Source organism: Schistocerca nitens, chromosome 1 (genome assembly GCF_023898315.1).
Source record: "Schistocerca nitens isolate TAMUIC-IGC-003100 chromosome 1, iqSchNite1.1, whole genome shotgun sequence".
NCBI classification, from domain to species: Eukaryota; Metazoa; Arthropoda; class Insecta; order Orthoptera; family Acrididae; genus Schistocerca; species Schistocerca nitens.
Window position 1 is genome coordinate 773,359,531 of NC_064614.1, and position 17,145 is coordinate 773,376,675.

The 17,145-nt window shown below is 43.9% G+C and overlaps 1 protein-coding gene across 1 annotated transcript in view; it reads left to right on the forward strand.

Annotated features, from left to right (window-relative positions):
- The first annotated feature begins 1,803 nt into the window (after positions 1-1,803).
- Positions 1,804-17,145, forward strand: part of LOC126261604 (ankyrin repeat domain-containing protein 29-like) — a 627,165-nt gene continuing 611,823 nt past the window's right edge. The window contains exon 1 of the mRNA XM_049958554.1: positions 1,804-1,954. Coding sequence (XP_049814511.1) covers positions 1,943-1,954 — 12 coding nt within the window. The 5' untranslated portion in view covers positions 1,804-1,942. The remainder of the gene's footprint in view (positions 1,955-17,145) is intronic.

Consider the following 17,145-nt stretch of genomic DNA (forward strand, 5'->3'; position numbering starts at 1 on the left):
TGGATGAAGTAAAGACGTCAGCTCGGTTGCTCAGCACCCTTGCTGAAATAATTTATAACGGAAGATCCCAGAAGTTCTTTTAATTATCTTAGAATGTCACCAGAACTGTTCACGTTTCTTCTAGAGTTAATTATGCGATAAGGAATAAAGGTACTGTAATGCATGAAGCACTGTCGGCAGAACTGAAATTATATATCATATTGCGTGCATTACAATCGAGAACACTCCGCATGCTATTAGGTACGGTTTTAGTTGGTGATGACGCTATTTCATTAGCACCAATAATTATTAACATTAACAGTAATAATTATTAACATTAGCAACAATGATTATTCGAAGCAGGCCGCATTAAGAAGAGAATGGTTTGCAAACTACTCACTTTAAGACAGATCTGTACAGTGGCAACATTTCAAAATGCTATCATATGTGATTGGGGAGCACTGCGGCGACGTTTTAAATAGGTGAATATTGAATAAAGAATGCAGCTTCTTGAATTTGTTATAGCCTTCCCTCCTGTCAACAATATTCCTTAACAAAGAGTTGGCTAACTCGAACGACGGGATTCGAACGACGGGATTTTAGTTTTGTAGACGAGAACATTGCCACAGCTAGAATTACACTTGCTTGTATTTTGCTTAATTCAGTTATATATGTGCTCCTGACTCAATAAATTTTGCCCTGCATCCCAGATATTGTCAAATCATCTATGTTATGATCGCACATGACATGGTCTCAGCGGCAGCAATATGTTGCTTATTTTTGTAATCAGCGTCACTGAAATCCCACAAACACCTATGCAAAGCAGAGATATCCAAAAAGCTAACATTGATCTCCGTTCCCCACTTCATATTTCAGCTTGTCTACATTCTACGAACACACATAACCTCAAAACTCATGCAACTAGTGTCGCCAAATTTGGAACACGCCGAAAGTGTTTAGTTTAACTAACTAACGAGTAGCGCAAACGCATGGCGCACATGCGCAGTGGCCGGTAGCGCAGTTGCCTGCAATCCAGTGTCGTCGCCTAAACTACGCTTTAGAACAGTCAGTTAGTAGACAAAGAATTTTTCAAATAATGATTCATGAGAAGATAATTGGGTATGAGCCACAAATTAATAGTTTTGCTGTTGTAGACATAACGAGGGCCTTTGGGCTGGCTCTAGGGTCGCCTACCCAATGAGACCTGAAGGAAACTACGACCCATTGTAAGTACTGGCCAGTTATTTAGATGTAAATTATGATAACTACTTATAAATGAGAAACCATAAGAAGTTGTTTTCAATACGTATCTAGCTATCTGAATATGTACCGGTATTTTTTTTTTTTTTATACATATGTGAAACATTCTTCTAGACCTACAGGTTGCGCGGTACTGTGCTGCTACATGTCCAGAAACAAGTGACGGGCTTTCATATATTCTGGCCATGAGTTTAAACCACCAACAATGGAAACTTAGTATCCCAATGAATGGTATTTTTCTACAGTTCCACTTGAAATGTGGCGCCTCGGCCATGTCTTCAGGTAGGCTGAGCTAATATTCTAAAATTTATGAATATGGATCATCTTTTGTAGCGCGTCACGCGGCAAACGTAATTACGAAACAGCTTCCAGTACCGGCCTGTAGATGGCAGTGCCAGCAAAAGAACGTGACTTTACTCGTTAGTTCGACGTTACCGTAAGAGATGGCAGATGCGGTGCCTGGTACTCGGAACGCTTTTGGATCAGCAGTTGGCGTTCTAGTAACCATGGAGTGCGAGTACTCGACGGCAAGTGGGGGGAGTGTTTCCTAGCAGTCAGTCTGTCGCTTCGATCTGTAGCGCGCGGGAAACTCACGTGTACTTATGTAACAGGTGAGAACGGGCCGGGTATGCGGTGTGACATGCGACTTGCTTCCGTACAAGTGCCAACATATTTGCGAAGATAACAACACGCCGAAAACATCATGTCAATGAAGGTAAGACCTCATTGTACCGGCATCCTGCAATTGTGAAGGGCAGATCCCGCCGTTTGCGAACAGCTGATTGTGACAGAACGTTGACATCACTGACAATGTGATATTTATTCAGCTTATAAATTTCCCAGATTGTATTTGTCAGCTCTTTATTTTGTCGGCTTCCTGTATAGTTCTTGGGAATATGTTTGTTTATTACTTTTTCCATATAGAATGTTGAACCAAGAGCCAACCATTTCTAGAGCGGCGTTCATTAATTGTTGCTGCCTCTCTCAGTGCATATGACGTTGGTGAATGTTGCCGGTACTATACGCAATGCCGACAGTTAATCATGTTTAGTTTCAGCGTTTTGTATATTTGTGCCACGCAGTTTATTTTGGAAAAGTACTCATTTATTCGTAGAGCCGCACTAATACGTGGAACAAGTCTTCTTGTCTACCTTCATTAACATCCGGTACGAAAATACCTTGCTGTGTAGAAGAAGGCACGTTTTACGAAAAGAACATCTACGTGTTTCTATAAGCAATACATATATTTCCCGATCTCGAATAGTATGTCTTGTTAATTAACTATTTTAAAGCCGGTTGTCGTTTTGTGTGCATGGTGTTTCATGAACGAAGATTGGCGCCAGCATTAAACAATGCGGTAATATCTTTGTTCACCTTTGAGAGTAGCATTTCGCTGAGCAACAGTTGTGCGTATGACCACGCTAAAGCATTGTTTCTGCAGTGCTCTGTTGGTTTATCATCGTTATTTTGATGGATTTGCGAACCAGTGGGCATTGATAAAATCCCTTATTTCGCTTGCAACGAATTTTTGTTGTTATAGTTTGCCTGCGACAATCGTGCTGAAGGAAAGCACAACGTACAAAACCAGCGAGATACATGGATGCCGGTTACTATTGTCGCATGAATTTACATGCATTGTGAAAAAGAACACTTCGTGCGATTGCGGTTTCTTGTCAAATACTACTATTGTACGGAAGTCAGGTATTTCAGGTTAATGTTCATAAGACAGGGTGTTGTTACCATTTAGAGAAACAGAATCATCGTAGAATTTGTTTAGAGATTCAGTTGTTCGACGCTAACTAGAATTACGTTATGTATCCTACTCGCAGAAGCAAAAACGCTGCAAAATACTGAGTAAACAAAGGCAACCCAAAATTTGCTGTATCATTGTACGTAAGTTTTCGTAGAAACACATCATATGACTGTGAAGTAGCAAAACATATAACGCAATGCAACGTCGTGTGAAATAGTACTGGATATAACACTGTTTAACGTTAAGTCCTTAGGACGAAGGAAGAAAATACCCAATACGAGACTGCTGATTAAATGTGCACAAATCGCTTAAACAGTGTAACGTTATAATCAATGTAAAACTGGTAACGAACAGCCGATATAACAAGAATAGCCCACAAATAATCTCCGTTCTTTACTATCCTATTACGTTCAGTACCTCACACGTTGCTTATTCTTAACAGTAAGCGTTAACCAGATTAAAGTTACTTACGTGTTCAGAACACTAAGCCCTTCAAGTACTAAGAGGACCAAAAAAATGGACTGTGAATAACAAATTAGAATCGGAAGTGTGTTGTTATATGGGTCGAAATTATTCATTCCTTAGGTGTTGGTGTAAATCAACTGCCAAATAAGTAGAAATATTTTTATTTTTCAAACGTAATTTTGTTGTCACAACGATTTTCGCTACTTTTGCGAAGAATCTTACAGTTATAGACAGTGAATCTGCTGGAAACTCCAGGAGGATGGAAACTTTTCGTTTCAGGAATTATTTCACAAATTTCTTTGAGTGCTTTGACAATTCCGAAACCCAGTAGCTACGGCGGTCTCCGAACTTAGCCATAGCCCGTTAAGTTACGCCCCCACTGCCCCGCACGTGCTCGTTCATCCCAAGTGTGTGCGTTATTATGGCCATTGTTTTCGGCAGCTGTACAGAAAATAATTTCTACCAAAGTTGTTGCTATTTCAGCTGTAACTGTTGATGCAAATTGCTGTTATTACTCGTATAACACACTCTTAAAACATAAAAAACGACGCACCAAGAAGGAATTATCCGAATGGGACAGAAATCGGCAGAAGTTGTGTACATGTACAGACAAGCAAATGATTAAATTCCAATAAAGCTGGATAATTTATTGAAGAGAAAGATATGCACAAATTGAAATGGAAATAATCGTATGGTGTCAGTGGCCGGGAGTTCCCAGGCGGGACGTTTTCACAAATTGAGCAAGTCAATAACGCGTTGGACCACCTCTGCTTGCATAAAGCAGCTATTCAGCGTGGCATTGATTGATACAGTTGTTGTATGCCCCCCTCAGGGATATCGTGCCAAATTCTGTACAGCTGGTGCGTTAGATCGTCAACATCTGTAGCTGGTCAGAGGGGCCCTGTTTCTAATACTTCTCAATAGCGGAGAGATCCGGCGACCATGCTGGCCAAGGTAGGGTTCGTTGAGCACAAAGACAAACAGTAGAAACTCTAAAGTGTGCGGGCGAGCATTATCTTGCTGAAATGTAAGCCCAGGACGCCTTGCCATGAAGGGCGATGAAACGGCCCGTCGAATAACGTAGACATACCTCTGTGCTGTAAGGGTGCCGCGGGTGACAACTAAAGAGGAGTTCGAAGGGACTAATAGGTTGAAGACAATTCAGTAAGTGAGGTTGCAGGTCGAAGGCGTGTGTAGGTAGAGTCATGCCAGACATCGGTGGCACGCCAACCCAACATTCGCCCGTCATACGTCCCGGTCACCAGGACTGGTGGTCTGGGGTGCCTCTTCTTTTCATAGTACGACCCCTTTGTCAACCGTTGTACTCTTAACAGCACAGCGATACGTCGACGATATTCTACACCCTATTTTATTGCCCTTCATGGCGAGCTTTTCGGGGCTTACATTTCAGCAAGATAAAGTCATCCAGCCAGCTCGGGATGTTGGCGATCTAACGCACCAGTTGTACAGAATTTGGCACGATATCCCCAAGAAGGACATCCAGCAACTGTATTAATCAATGGCTAGCGGACTATCTGCTCGTACAGCGGCCAGAGGAGGACCAACGCGTTATTGACTTGCTCAGTTTGTGAATCTCTTTCTCTTGAATATATCATAGAGTTTTTTTGAAATTGTAATCATTTGTTTGTCTGTACATGTACTATACGCGCAAACAATATTTGACACTCGGCGCGGTAGCTGATGAGATCGATTTACAGTAGCTCCCATCGGCCACCGCACCGAGAGTCAACTTTGCGCGAATATTACATCACTTCTGCCGATTTCCGCCCCGATGGGACACTTCATTACGTCGGCCTCGTTAATCTTACAAAAAATTTCTTTTGTGTCAGTGTCTCTCTTAACGCTAATTTTGCTGTTTGTAGAGTGCTCTTGAAAAGTGATCAGGGAACCTAATTTTGTTACATAGCTTGGCTTTTTCTGAAAGTTTTATTGCTATCATAAAGTTTTTGCATATTGTCACCACACTTCTCAGGTAAAACACATTTAAGTGATTGTTAACGGCCGAAACATTCTAAATATTGTAGCGTTGTACTCCATAGGCCCCGCAGGCGAAGGGCGCGTAATTTATTGGCCCCTTTCCTATTTCAGTCGTAGATATCGCGCTGTGAGAACTTTTTTGCCGTTAGAGATGGAGGCAGGACGAAGTTATACCTTGTGTAGTTGAAATCGGCGAAAATTATATTCATCTTAATTTGAAAGTGACTGTAAAGTATTCTAAAATACAGAAAATTTCTTGTGGAGATAGAGGGTTAAAAATTAAACACGGTGAAATGTTTAACTTATTAAACCCGAAACACACAGGATAAACCAACTACAATGAGACACATGAAAGTCTTTTGAACATTATCATTTGCTCTTAAGGCTGTCAACAACAGTTATTTGCTGCAAGCGCATTTCAGGCTTCTTTTTGTTACCTAGTGTACGTAGCGAAAGCTATAGCAAACACTGATAATGCTGTAACTGACGTACAGTGTACGAATTCCAACCTAATGGTGGTCCAGGTAGCTTACTTATTGCATTACCATTGGCTGCTGTAATCCCATTGTGTGTGCTCTGTAGTGCCAATCAGTCGAAATCACAGTTTCAACCAACACCATTTGTCGACAGCCACAAGCGGAAATGATCTTGATCTGATGTTGTATCAGGGCTCTTGTGAAGATAAAGCGTTAAAAATTAATCATGCTGAAATGTTTAACTGATTAAACACGAAACACACAGGTAGGTTCCTGTTATCCTGAATTTTAACTGGTCTATCTCTTCTGCGTGCTCTCACCCCCCCCCCCCCCCCCCCTACAGTTCAGATACCTCAAGTAAATTCTCCTTACCTTCCTGAAGAAGAAATCTTTGGTTGTGAGTAATAGGATAGCTGCTGTTTTCCGTAGTAATGAAAGCTGCGCCTATTGAAGTACTTGCCTCTTCGTAAATTTCCTTCGTCCTCTCACCACCTAAAAAGATTTAAAATAATAACACAATGTTAGTGTAGAAGGGTTTCACCAAAAGCCGTAAGTAACAAGTACACGACAGAAGAATTGTTTGCACTGGAGTACTACCTTAATGGTGTGTCACTGGTGCGCAGACATAATGTTGCAGCAACTTCGTCTCTTTCTTCGCGGCCAGATCATAGTCTTGTGGGCCTTGCGTGGAAGCTTTTTGTCACAAACCCCGAACTGCGTTTTCGCGCTTGACTCAACAGCGTGTTGGGGAACGTCACGTCGGTCTCTGGTTGGCTCCCTGCATTGCCCTACGCCACTTAAAACAGTTATTTAGTTCCTTCGATTCCCACGTTGTCAGGCATCCGCGAATGCTAACACCTTTCGGTAGTACTTTGTTAGATCAAATCGGCACGGGCCTCACACCGACGAACACCACTCAAGTATCGATCGGACGAGAAGATTCCTCCCTAGATGAACCACACTTCCGCGTGATTCCTACGAAGCCTTGTTCTTAGTCTTTTTACTGCGTTCATTGGAATACTAGGGGGCTTGCTGAAAAGTAGTGCCCCCGAATTGTTTATCCTCTTCTCTTTGGTTGAAGTATTACTTGTTATTCGTATTACTTGGTCTAATTTCCCGATTTCCAGACAAATTGCAGCCCTGTGCCGCTAGACAGCTCCGAATTGCAGCGTGTAACATTGCAGTCTGAAACGAAATAATGTCGAGCGTGACAAACCTTCAGAAAACTGAAAGCACGAATACGAAGAATTCGTCCACACATGGAGCACCCTCTCATTCGGCATGCGAGTGCCAGACCACACACGACTGCTGCGACATCTGAAAAAATCCGACGCTTCGGACGTCATTGATTATGTTCTGTATAGTCCCGATTTAGCGCCATCCGAGTTTCAGTACTCTCACATTGTGGCGATTAACCTTTCGAGATAAACGGAAGGTTGATTCTTCGCAGAATATCTGTTTGGACATGAAATGTTCATCGTCAAGTCCTTCCTGCATTGTGATGCAAAACTGAAGGCGCCGGCCATAATCTTCGACTTTTAATTGTTGCACAAGCTGCAGACGGTACGATCTCAAATGTAAACGCCATCACAAATCTTTCGCTCTGTTTGCTACTGTATTCCAAGTTCGTGGCTTCGCAGGCCTATGATTTTCTTGGACTACGTACGAAAATTTCCCGACCTCTCTACGGCTGCATCTGGCACACTCGTTTGACAGGTGCTTTTCTGTTTACAGAGGCACCCAGTGCCACTAAATTATCGATACGTGTGCACAGTGCTCTGTTTATATGGCCCTTCTCTCCCATAATTTCTTCAGAACGCACACTGCGCTGTTGTAGCAGATAAACATCTCGCATGTTCCAGCACACAAAAACTTTTACCTTACTTTGTCGTCATTTTGTCAAGGCACTGCTCTCATGGCACCAACTGGTGTGCACAGTGCAAACTCTGTGTGTTTACGGTTCTATTCATGCTTCAATAATATTTCCAAGTAATCGTTTGGAAAGTATAAGAAACATAGTAGTCCTTAATCGTTTCTGGAGTACCGATGCTACCGCGGTATCTCTGATTTACATATCTGCAATACTGTAATTTACCCCGCTCCTCTTACCACTGCTGTTTGAGGTTCTGTTTTAGTATGACATGACGAGTACTATCGTAATTTTTTAATAACGCTTTCGTCTAATATTGGCGTGACGCCTACTGCCAGTTAGACTGCCCGCCAGGCTGTAACTCTGTACCACGTTACCGCCGTCCGCCCGTGCAGCAGTGTTTTATGTTTTGTCTGGAGAGCATACATCGTCAAACTGTGTTTACGTAAACTCGGAATAAACATTGTGCCAAACTGTACGAAGGTTTTACACACACCTTCCCAACGACAGTACACCGCTCAGATATCGGTCTACGAGTATTGAGTTTCTAGCAGTGAATCCAAAATCTCAGTCGGCCGCTATGGCCGAGCGATGCTAGTCGCTTCCGTCCGGAACCGCGCTGCTGCTACGGTCGCAGGTTCGAATCCTGCCTCGGGCATGGATGTGTGTGATGTCCTTAGGTTAGTTAGGTTTAAGTAGTTCTAAATCTAGGGGACTGATAACCTCAGATGTTAAGTCCCATAGTGCTTAGAGCCATTTGAACCAAAATCTCAACGAATACTCGAAGCTGCCCAAAACATACATTCTCATCGTGCTTTGATGTTACAAATACTACTTCACAGACTACTTATGACCTTGTACCTTTAATGTCCCATTTGTAACCGTATAAAATAATCCATCCACTTTGGGATTCTCACCTTCCGTTTTGCTACGCGAATTGTCTACGGTTAGCGAGGTAGCTGATCTGTCATTGCGATTGTCACCGAGGAGTTATCGGTAAATGCTGCGGCATATTTCGAGACGCTACTCAGAAAGCAGTACATTGTGCAGGACTTTTTTCTTTTATATATATATACTTACATTGCGCTCTTTCAACCCTCCATTACGGTTTATGCATTCAACGCTGAAACGTTCTGGAAAAAAAATTGGTTCAAATTTCCGTCTGGCCAACTTGATTTAGAGTCTCCACGGTAATTTATTCGATCGAAAGATGCCGGCCCTCAATCTGCAACTACATGCAGTTGAAAATGCAACAGTCTACGGGCCTTATGCATACTGTGATCAAATCGTCTTATCCTTTTGTATAGACTACACTGAAAGTGGCTGTTCGCTGAGGTGTGCGAAAGAATGTTTAGCAAATCATGTGGATGGTGGACAATAAAATATGTAGGCAGAGTCGCAGTTGCATTTTTTCTACGGTTAACTGGTACATTACTATTTGACAATACATCACGAAATTGTCAGCTGTCAAAAATCACTAGATGATGACCCACTGAGATACGAACCCGTTTGTAGACATGTGTTGAATCAGCAAAGTGTAAAATCTTGGGTTCACTTTGGACGTTCATAGCTTCATCAGTCCCCAATATACACGCATCAACATAGTTTTCTTCTGTATTGCAACAGAATAGCATATCTGTACGAGACAAATAAGTGATATAAGTGTTTTGTAAGTCTCACAAGAAACTAGAGTGAAATACATTAATTGTAGGCATTTTTATGTTGTTATTTTGACCGTCTGAAAGGCCTTTCATAGAAGATTTTCTTCGTCCACGTTTATGACGGAGTAACTATCAAGTATCGCTTGCCTCGTCGACGCTAGTTTCCGTAGAGCAGGAGTACCCAACCCGCGGGCCGCATGCGGCTCAAAAAGCGAGAATCTATATCACGACCGGAAAAAATAAATAACTAAATAAGTTAGTCTATAAAATTCCGTTTATGGAAAGTTACGATACACACACACACAGCGGTTATTGTTAGTATTGTCAAGTATACTATGTGTGACCCTAAACTACTCATCTTCTTGTAGTGTGGTCTAGAAAAACTGAAAGGTTGTGCACCCCTGCCGTAGAGAGTAGCGTAAACTTTCGGGCGACGCGCCGAGCAGCCCAAACAACAGCAAAAGATCGGCAAATACAGTGTATTTTTTCTCCAGAATATCTTACAAGACCTACAAAAGTTTGCCTCATACAGATCTGTTATTATGGCATAATAATATCACATTTCCATTACAAAGTCCACACCTGTACGTAGGTGATTAATGAATTTGTGAAAAAGCTTTGCTTCATGAACTCATGGTGAAGAGATTACATATATCTTTAACGAATCAAAGGTGAACTGTTGTGAAAAAAATAGACACCTGGCCCTGTATATCTAAATTTCTAGTGTACATCATGTGAATTATCCCAGGTACAACGACTTGAGACGTCACATCCGTGAGACATGCTGAAGGAAGAAAGACAAGGGCTTAATGCCCCGTCAATAAAGAATTCATCAGAGACAGAGTACACGGTCGTCTCGGGGAACGAGATCGCCCATACGCCTTATCAAATGTAAGGAAGGACCACAGTCTTATTCAACAGGTAACTGATTTCGGTCTGTGATGAACATCCGAGACCGAAATTAATTACCTCTGCACATTCCATAACTGGAATGAAGACATAAACGCTTTCCTGTATCGCTGTCAATATTGCTGCATTTCATGAGATGTAAAAAAGGCACGAGAAATCTAAATCTGAATGGCCTGACAGGGATGTTAACCAACGCCACCTAGAGACAAGGCCAAGCAACCGTATCGTGACGTCATAGCCAAGCTACAAACGAAATACACTCCTGGAAATTGAAATAAGAACACCGTGAATTCATTGTCCCAGGAAGGGGAAACTTTATTGACACATTCCTGGGGTCAGATACATCACATGATCACACTGACAGAACCACAGGCACATAGACACAGGCAACAGAGCATGCACAATGTCGGCACTAGTACAGTGTATATCCACCTTTCGCAGCAATGCAGGCTGCTATTCTCCCATGGAGACGATCGTAGAGATGCTGGATGTAGTCCTGTGGAACGGCTTGCCATGCCATTTCCACCTGGCGCCTCAGTTGGACCAGCGTTCGTGCTGGACGTGCAGACCGCGTGAGACGACGCTTCATCCAGTCCCAAACATGCTCAATGGGGGACAGATCCGGAGATCTTGCTGGCCAGGGTAGTTGACTTACACCTTCTAGAGCACGTTGGGTGGCACGGGATACATGCGGACGTGCATTGTCCTGTTGGAACAGCAAGTTCCCTTGCCGGTCTAGGAATGGTAGAACGATGGGTTCGATGACGGTTTGGATGTACCGTGCACTATTCAGTGTCCCCTCGACGATCACCAGTGGTGTACGGCCAGTGTAGGAGATCGCTCCCCACACCATGATGCCGGGTGTTGGCCCTGTGTGCCTCGGTCGTATGCAGTCCTGATTGTGGCGCTCACCTGCACGGCGCCAAACACGCATACGACCATCATTGGCACCAAGGCAGAAGCGACTCTCATCGCTGAAGACGACACGTCTCCATTCGTCCCTCCATTCACGCCTGTCGCGACACCACTGGAGGCGGGCTGCACGATGTTGGGGCGTGAACGGAAGACGGCCTAACGGTGTGCGGGACCGTAACCCAGCTTCATGGAGACGGTTGCGAATGGTCCTCGCCGATACCCCAGGAGCAACAGTGTTCCTAATTTGCTGGGAAGTGGCGGTGCGGTCCCCTACGGCACTGCGTAGGATCCTACGGTCTTGGCGTGCATCCGTGCGTCGCTGCGGTCCGGTCCCAGGTCGACGGGCACGTGCACCGTCCGCCGACCACTGGCGACAACATCGATGTACTGTGGAGACCTCACGCCCCACGTGTTGAGCAATTCGGCGGTACGTCCACCCGGCCTCCCGCATGCCCACTATACGCCCTCGCTCAAAGTCCGTCAACTGCACATACGGTTCACGTCCACGCTGTCGCGGCATGCTACCAGTGTTAAAGACTGCGATGGAGCTCCGTATGCCACGGCAAACTGGCTGACACTGACGGCGGCGGTGCACAAATGCTGCGCAGCTAGCGCCATTCGACGGCCAACACCGCGGTTCCTGGTGTGTCCGCTGTGCCGTGCGTGTGATCATTGCTTGTACAGCCCTCTCGCAGTGTCCGGAGCAAGTATGGTGGGTCTGACACACCGGTGTCAATGTGTTCTTTTTTCCATTTCCAGGAGTGTATAAAGCAACCAGCACAAAAAGAATTTTGTTCGTAATGTTTGCGATCTTTGAGTTGATACTTGAATGTGGTTAGTTAACATTGAAAACGTCTATAGACGTTTATGTGAAAAAAGAGGCAAGAAAAGATTAAGAGCGCCTAACTTAGTCCAGAGCATGTACAACATGACTAGCAAATATGTAAACAAAACTGCTGATGTCTTTGGAAAAATGAGTTGTTTTCGATCACATGAACTGTTAGGAAGATGTGGGGCGTTTTTAAATGCACAGTAGTTATTTAGTAAAACTTTCACGCATTTCCAAACATTTTCGTACAAAAGCACTGAGGTACAGACATCACAGTCGGTTGTATTCCCACAGTTTTATGTTACCGGTACCACTTCAAGAGCAAATTAGGCGACTAAAATTTTGTTTAATGTAACTTCTTTTTGAATACATCACGCTGTTTAAATGATTACCAATCACAACATACACTAAGTAATGGGATTGCACAATAAAACCGATACACACAAAAATATGCACTCTTCGTTCACTATTTTCACTCAGTTCTTCTGTAAGGATAACACGCAACTTTATCTTTCAGTTCCTGAAGGTGTTATATGAAATTATTTTTAAATATTCGTTATGGCTGGTTATACAAATATTGATGCTTTCCTGCAATACTGCCACCTCCAACGTGCTCTATTTTTCTTATGGTACCTCTCTGGATGCACCTGCAACTGAAGATATGTAAGCTGGACAGATCGGACAAATGTCTGGCAAGGCATTTGAATGAAGCAATTATGATTTTTGCGTCTGTGGCAGTTACTTCCCTGATAATGTCGCTTAGAAATGCCTGTGATACACCCGAAAAATGAACAGTGAATTACATTAATCGTAACGTATTCAATTCCGTTGAAAGGCGAACAATAAGATACCTTAATCTAAAGCATGCTTTACTAAATTACATTCAGAACAAAAATTACCACTGAGTAATTAGTAACTTCGAAATCCTGCCTTTGAATTGATTGGGCTTTTTATGCCTCATTGCATCGTCTTTAAGGAACTTGAACACATGAACCTTGTTTCCTGCTGTGTAATTTCCATTACATTTCGATACGCAACACTTCATGACCGAAGATTAAACTGCATGAATATGTATCATTCTGCGTCAAAGTCACACAAACACTACTTAGTAACACAATATGAGTTCTGGGTAGTTAAATAACAATCTCGAAGCAATTACACAGAAAAAAAGAGTTTTTTTATACCCAAAATGTTGTTGATACAAGACAATTGTTGACTTTCGCTGTTTGTCGCAGACGTCACAGCTTCAAATTCTCGCAAGTTGTTCGGTCTTTCCATTTAGCTGGTGGTGTTTGAACCTCCATCCTTCCGAATAAGCGTCCAGTCTTGTGACTGTCCCACCTCGCTCGCTGGTGCTCATAACGATATGATCTGAAAGCGTACTGGAGCTCGAAATCAAGTAGATATATTCTGAATGGGGCGTAGCTGATGTTGCCAAACAAAAGTGCATTACATGTTCACAGCAGTGGAAAATTCGTCGTTTTAGGGTATGGGAGGTTAACAGCGAATTGAATCGAAGACACAAGCCAGGAGTGTGGAAAAATAATAGCCACTGCTTTCATCTTGTTTTCTGGTTGGATCTATTTTTTCTCTCTTCTCTCTCTCTCTCTCTCTCTCTCCCTCCCTCGCAGCCTTTTCATTACAAGTTATTGGAGGAGGTCACGTAAAGGGTAGCGGCAGGCGCAATTAGAGCACAAATTAAAACCACCCCACTCGGAGCGTTTGAACTGGCGTCTGCAGTAGGAGAGGTCTGCGACCCTGACCTTCCGCGGACCGTATTTCAGTGATCTCGCGAGTTAGACGAAGCATCGTTCTGTGCCGTGTAGCTGTGTGTGTGTGGGGAGGGGGGGGGGGGGGGCGAGTCCTACCCGGGAGCCATTAGCAGATTGGTGCGCAAATCTGCAACAGCGGCGGCAGTGGCTAGCGCGGGGTGTGGAGCAAGTCACAGCCACAGCACACCGCGGTTCGTGACCAGCCGCCATCTCAGGGCCCCATTTTGCTACGGGAACTCTAAGTGAGCTCTCTCCCCTGTGTGTTTGTGTGTGTGTGTGTGTGTGTGTGTGTGTGTGTGTGTGTGTGTGTGTGTTCCACCAAACTGTGGCTTAAGAAAAACACCAGAAAAAGACACCCACAGGATACATAACGCGAATATCGTGAAACGCGGCCGTAAGCTGATAAAAGTATCAATACGGCTAGGAAGTGTAGCCACAAGTGTATTCAGGTATTTATTTATCTGCTGTTTAATACAAAATTTCAAATGTATTAGTGTAACTCACCAGTATTGTTCCAAAGGCTTTGCCGCAGTGTTAATGCCGGTTTCCGTCACATCGCCAAAGTAAAGCGCTATCGCTCTTGGCTACGACTCGGATGGGCGATCGTGCGGGTCTGCCCGGCGCTGTTCGCAAGCAGGTTGCTCTCAGTCCTCGTGAAGGCAAGTTGAGGTGCTACTTGACTGAGAAGGAGCGGCTCCGGACACGAAAGCTGACAATAGCTGGGAAAACTGAGTACTGGCCACATGCCCCTCCGCATTCGGGAGGACGACGGTTCAATCCCGCGTCCGGCCATCCTGATTCAGGTTTTCCGTGATTTCCCTACATCGCTCCAGGCAAATGCCAGGATGGTTCCTTTGAAAGGGCACGGCCGACTTCTTTCTCCGTCCTTCCCTAATCCGATGAGACCGACGACCTCGCTGCCTGGTCTCCTTCCCCAAACAACCCAACCCCAACCCAACCACATGCCCCTCCTTACCCGTATCCAGTAACCCCTATCGGCTGTTGATGACCACGTCGATCGGTACCGTTGGGCTTTCCAAGGCCCATTCGCGTAGAGTTCAAGATTCCACTTTATTGTGTTTAAGAGAAAAAGATCGGTATCTACATTACAAAAATCTTCATGCAAGTCTCTGCCAATCTGGCACATATGCTCATCCTGAATCGAGAAGACATACGCTGTTGCCTTGCTATGCTATACCCCATTACTACATAAAGGTTTTGTCATTTATAATATTATCAACTACGCTATATTACGCAACACTGGACTATACTACACAGCAAAAGAAAAAAATTGCACTAATGTGCTTGACATCCCAAGCAAAAGTTTATTTTCTCTTTTTGTCGGGATGGTCAGGCCCTGCTATGTAGACTAGCGACATAAGTCAGAATTCACAGGGGGTGGATTGCCATACCACCAAACGAGTAGAGATTGTGAAATGCCTGTCAGGATTTCAGGAGGTCCTTCCTGGTCTTCCCCGAGGCTAATGTCGCTACTTCCAAAAGGTCGTTGTAGTTGGGTGTTCTGCGATGGTGTGTCTTATGATGTGTGGCCTCTTCTAAGTTGCCTTTCGGCCGTGACCTTCCAGTCTGTAAGTTGATATCTCGGCTGTAGGCTTTTGCCACGGCTCCTCATTCCTTATTGTGCTATAAACTGCTGTATTAGCAATTATTTCTTTGAGATGTCTGTTGGCATACTCCCAGATGATGTGATTCGGTGTGCTATTACTCAGCATTCGCATTTGCCTGCTGTGCGATAGTGTACCTCGGTAAGTAGCTGGGATATGGACGATATCTCAAGATGTAGTGTGTTGCTCCCTTGATCGGGTTGAAGTACGGCATTCTTGATGTTTCTTTTATTTTAATAAGGAACTAGTAGGTTCATTTCTTGCCGTTCTCTCTCAGTGCATGCCTTAATTTCCTTTTTCAATGTGGCCGTTGTGCCCACTGTCTCCGTTATCATATTCGCCCTTTTGAGTGCAGGAGAAAACTTCACTGTGCTCGCCGGAAATTATGTACTGTCTTTATCTTTCTGGCCCTATGACGCCCTGTCGTCTGTCAGTAGCTCACAATAGAGATTGAGAATGCGTTGTGGTGCGTTTTTATTGCAGTTACAGGCAGCTAATAACTTCTTTGACCAGACGTAGCTTTCTGTTCTAGATTTTAATGCTTCTCTGACAAATGATTTCCACGTGTGCATTGAAGTTTTGATTTTCGTAGAAGTTATACAAAGGTAGTCCTTTTTTCTGTTCACAAGTTGGTCATTTATTCTGATAGTGGACTTTCTCGATCTTGACGATGTTCCTTTAGCGTAGCATGCTATATAAACTGATTTGTGTGCTGCTATCGTTAATTTATTTTCTGCACACAAACTATTTTCTGCATACAAACTGCTAAGTGTTTCAGGAATTTCCCTACTATTTTCCTCTAAAAAATGGTTCAAATGGATCTGAGCACTATGGGACTTAACATCTATGGTCAGCAGTCCCCTAGAACTTAGAACTACTTAAACCTAACTAACCTAAGGACATCACACAACACCCAGCCATCACGAGGCAGAGAAAATCCCTGACCCCGCCGGGAATCGAACCCGGGAACCCGGGCGTGGGAAGCGAGAACGCTACCGCACGACCACGAGCTGCGGGCTATTTTCCTCTAAAACAGCCCTTTTGTTGGCAGATACTATAAATAGATCATTCGAGTAAACTGAGATCGGCCTGTCTCGGCACTACTCGTTACGTCTCGAGTATGCTCGATCCTTCTCGTAAATACTCGGTACAGTCCGACCTTTTTTCTTCCGGCATTCGGTGCAGCATTTTTCGGTCGGCATGACTGTCTTCATTTCGGCAGAAATGTTGTGGTATAAATGACGTTCAAAGATCCTATGTCAGTTTACGCAGAAAGAGGCTGTCTCGCAGTCCATTGTCACAAGCCTTGAAAATTCATAATGACTATTATGCAGTTCTATACTCGATGAATACTGCAGGTTTGCAACAAAATGGCATTTAAACACCATGCACAAATAATTTAAAGACTTAGTTGACGATGAAAGAGGAAAAAATACATTTATCAACAATGATTTGTCCGCATCTCGTGGTCGTGCGGTAGCGTTCTCGCTTCCCACGCCCGGGTTCCCGGGTTCGATTCCCGGCGGGGTCAGGGATTTTCTCTGCCTCGTGATGACTGAGTGTTGTGTGATGTCCTTAGGTTAGTTAGGTTTAAGTAGTTCTAAGTTCTAGGGGACTGATGACCATAGATGTT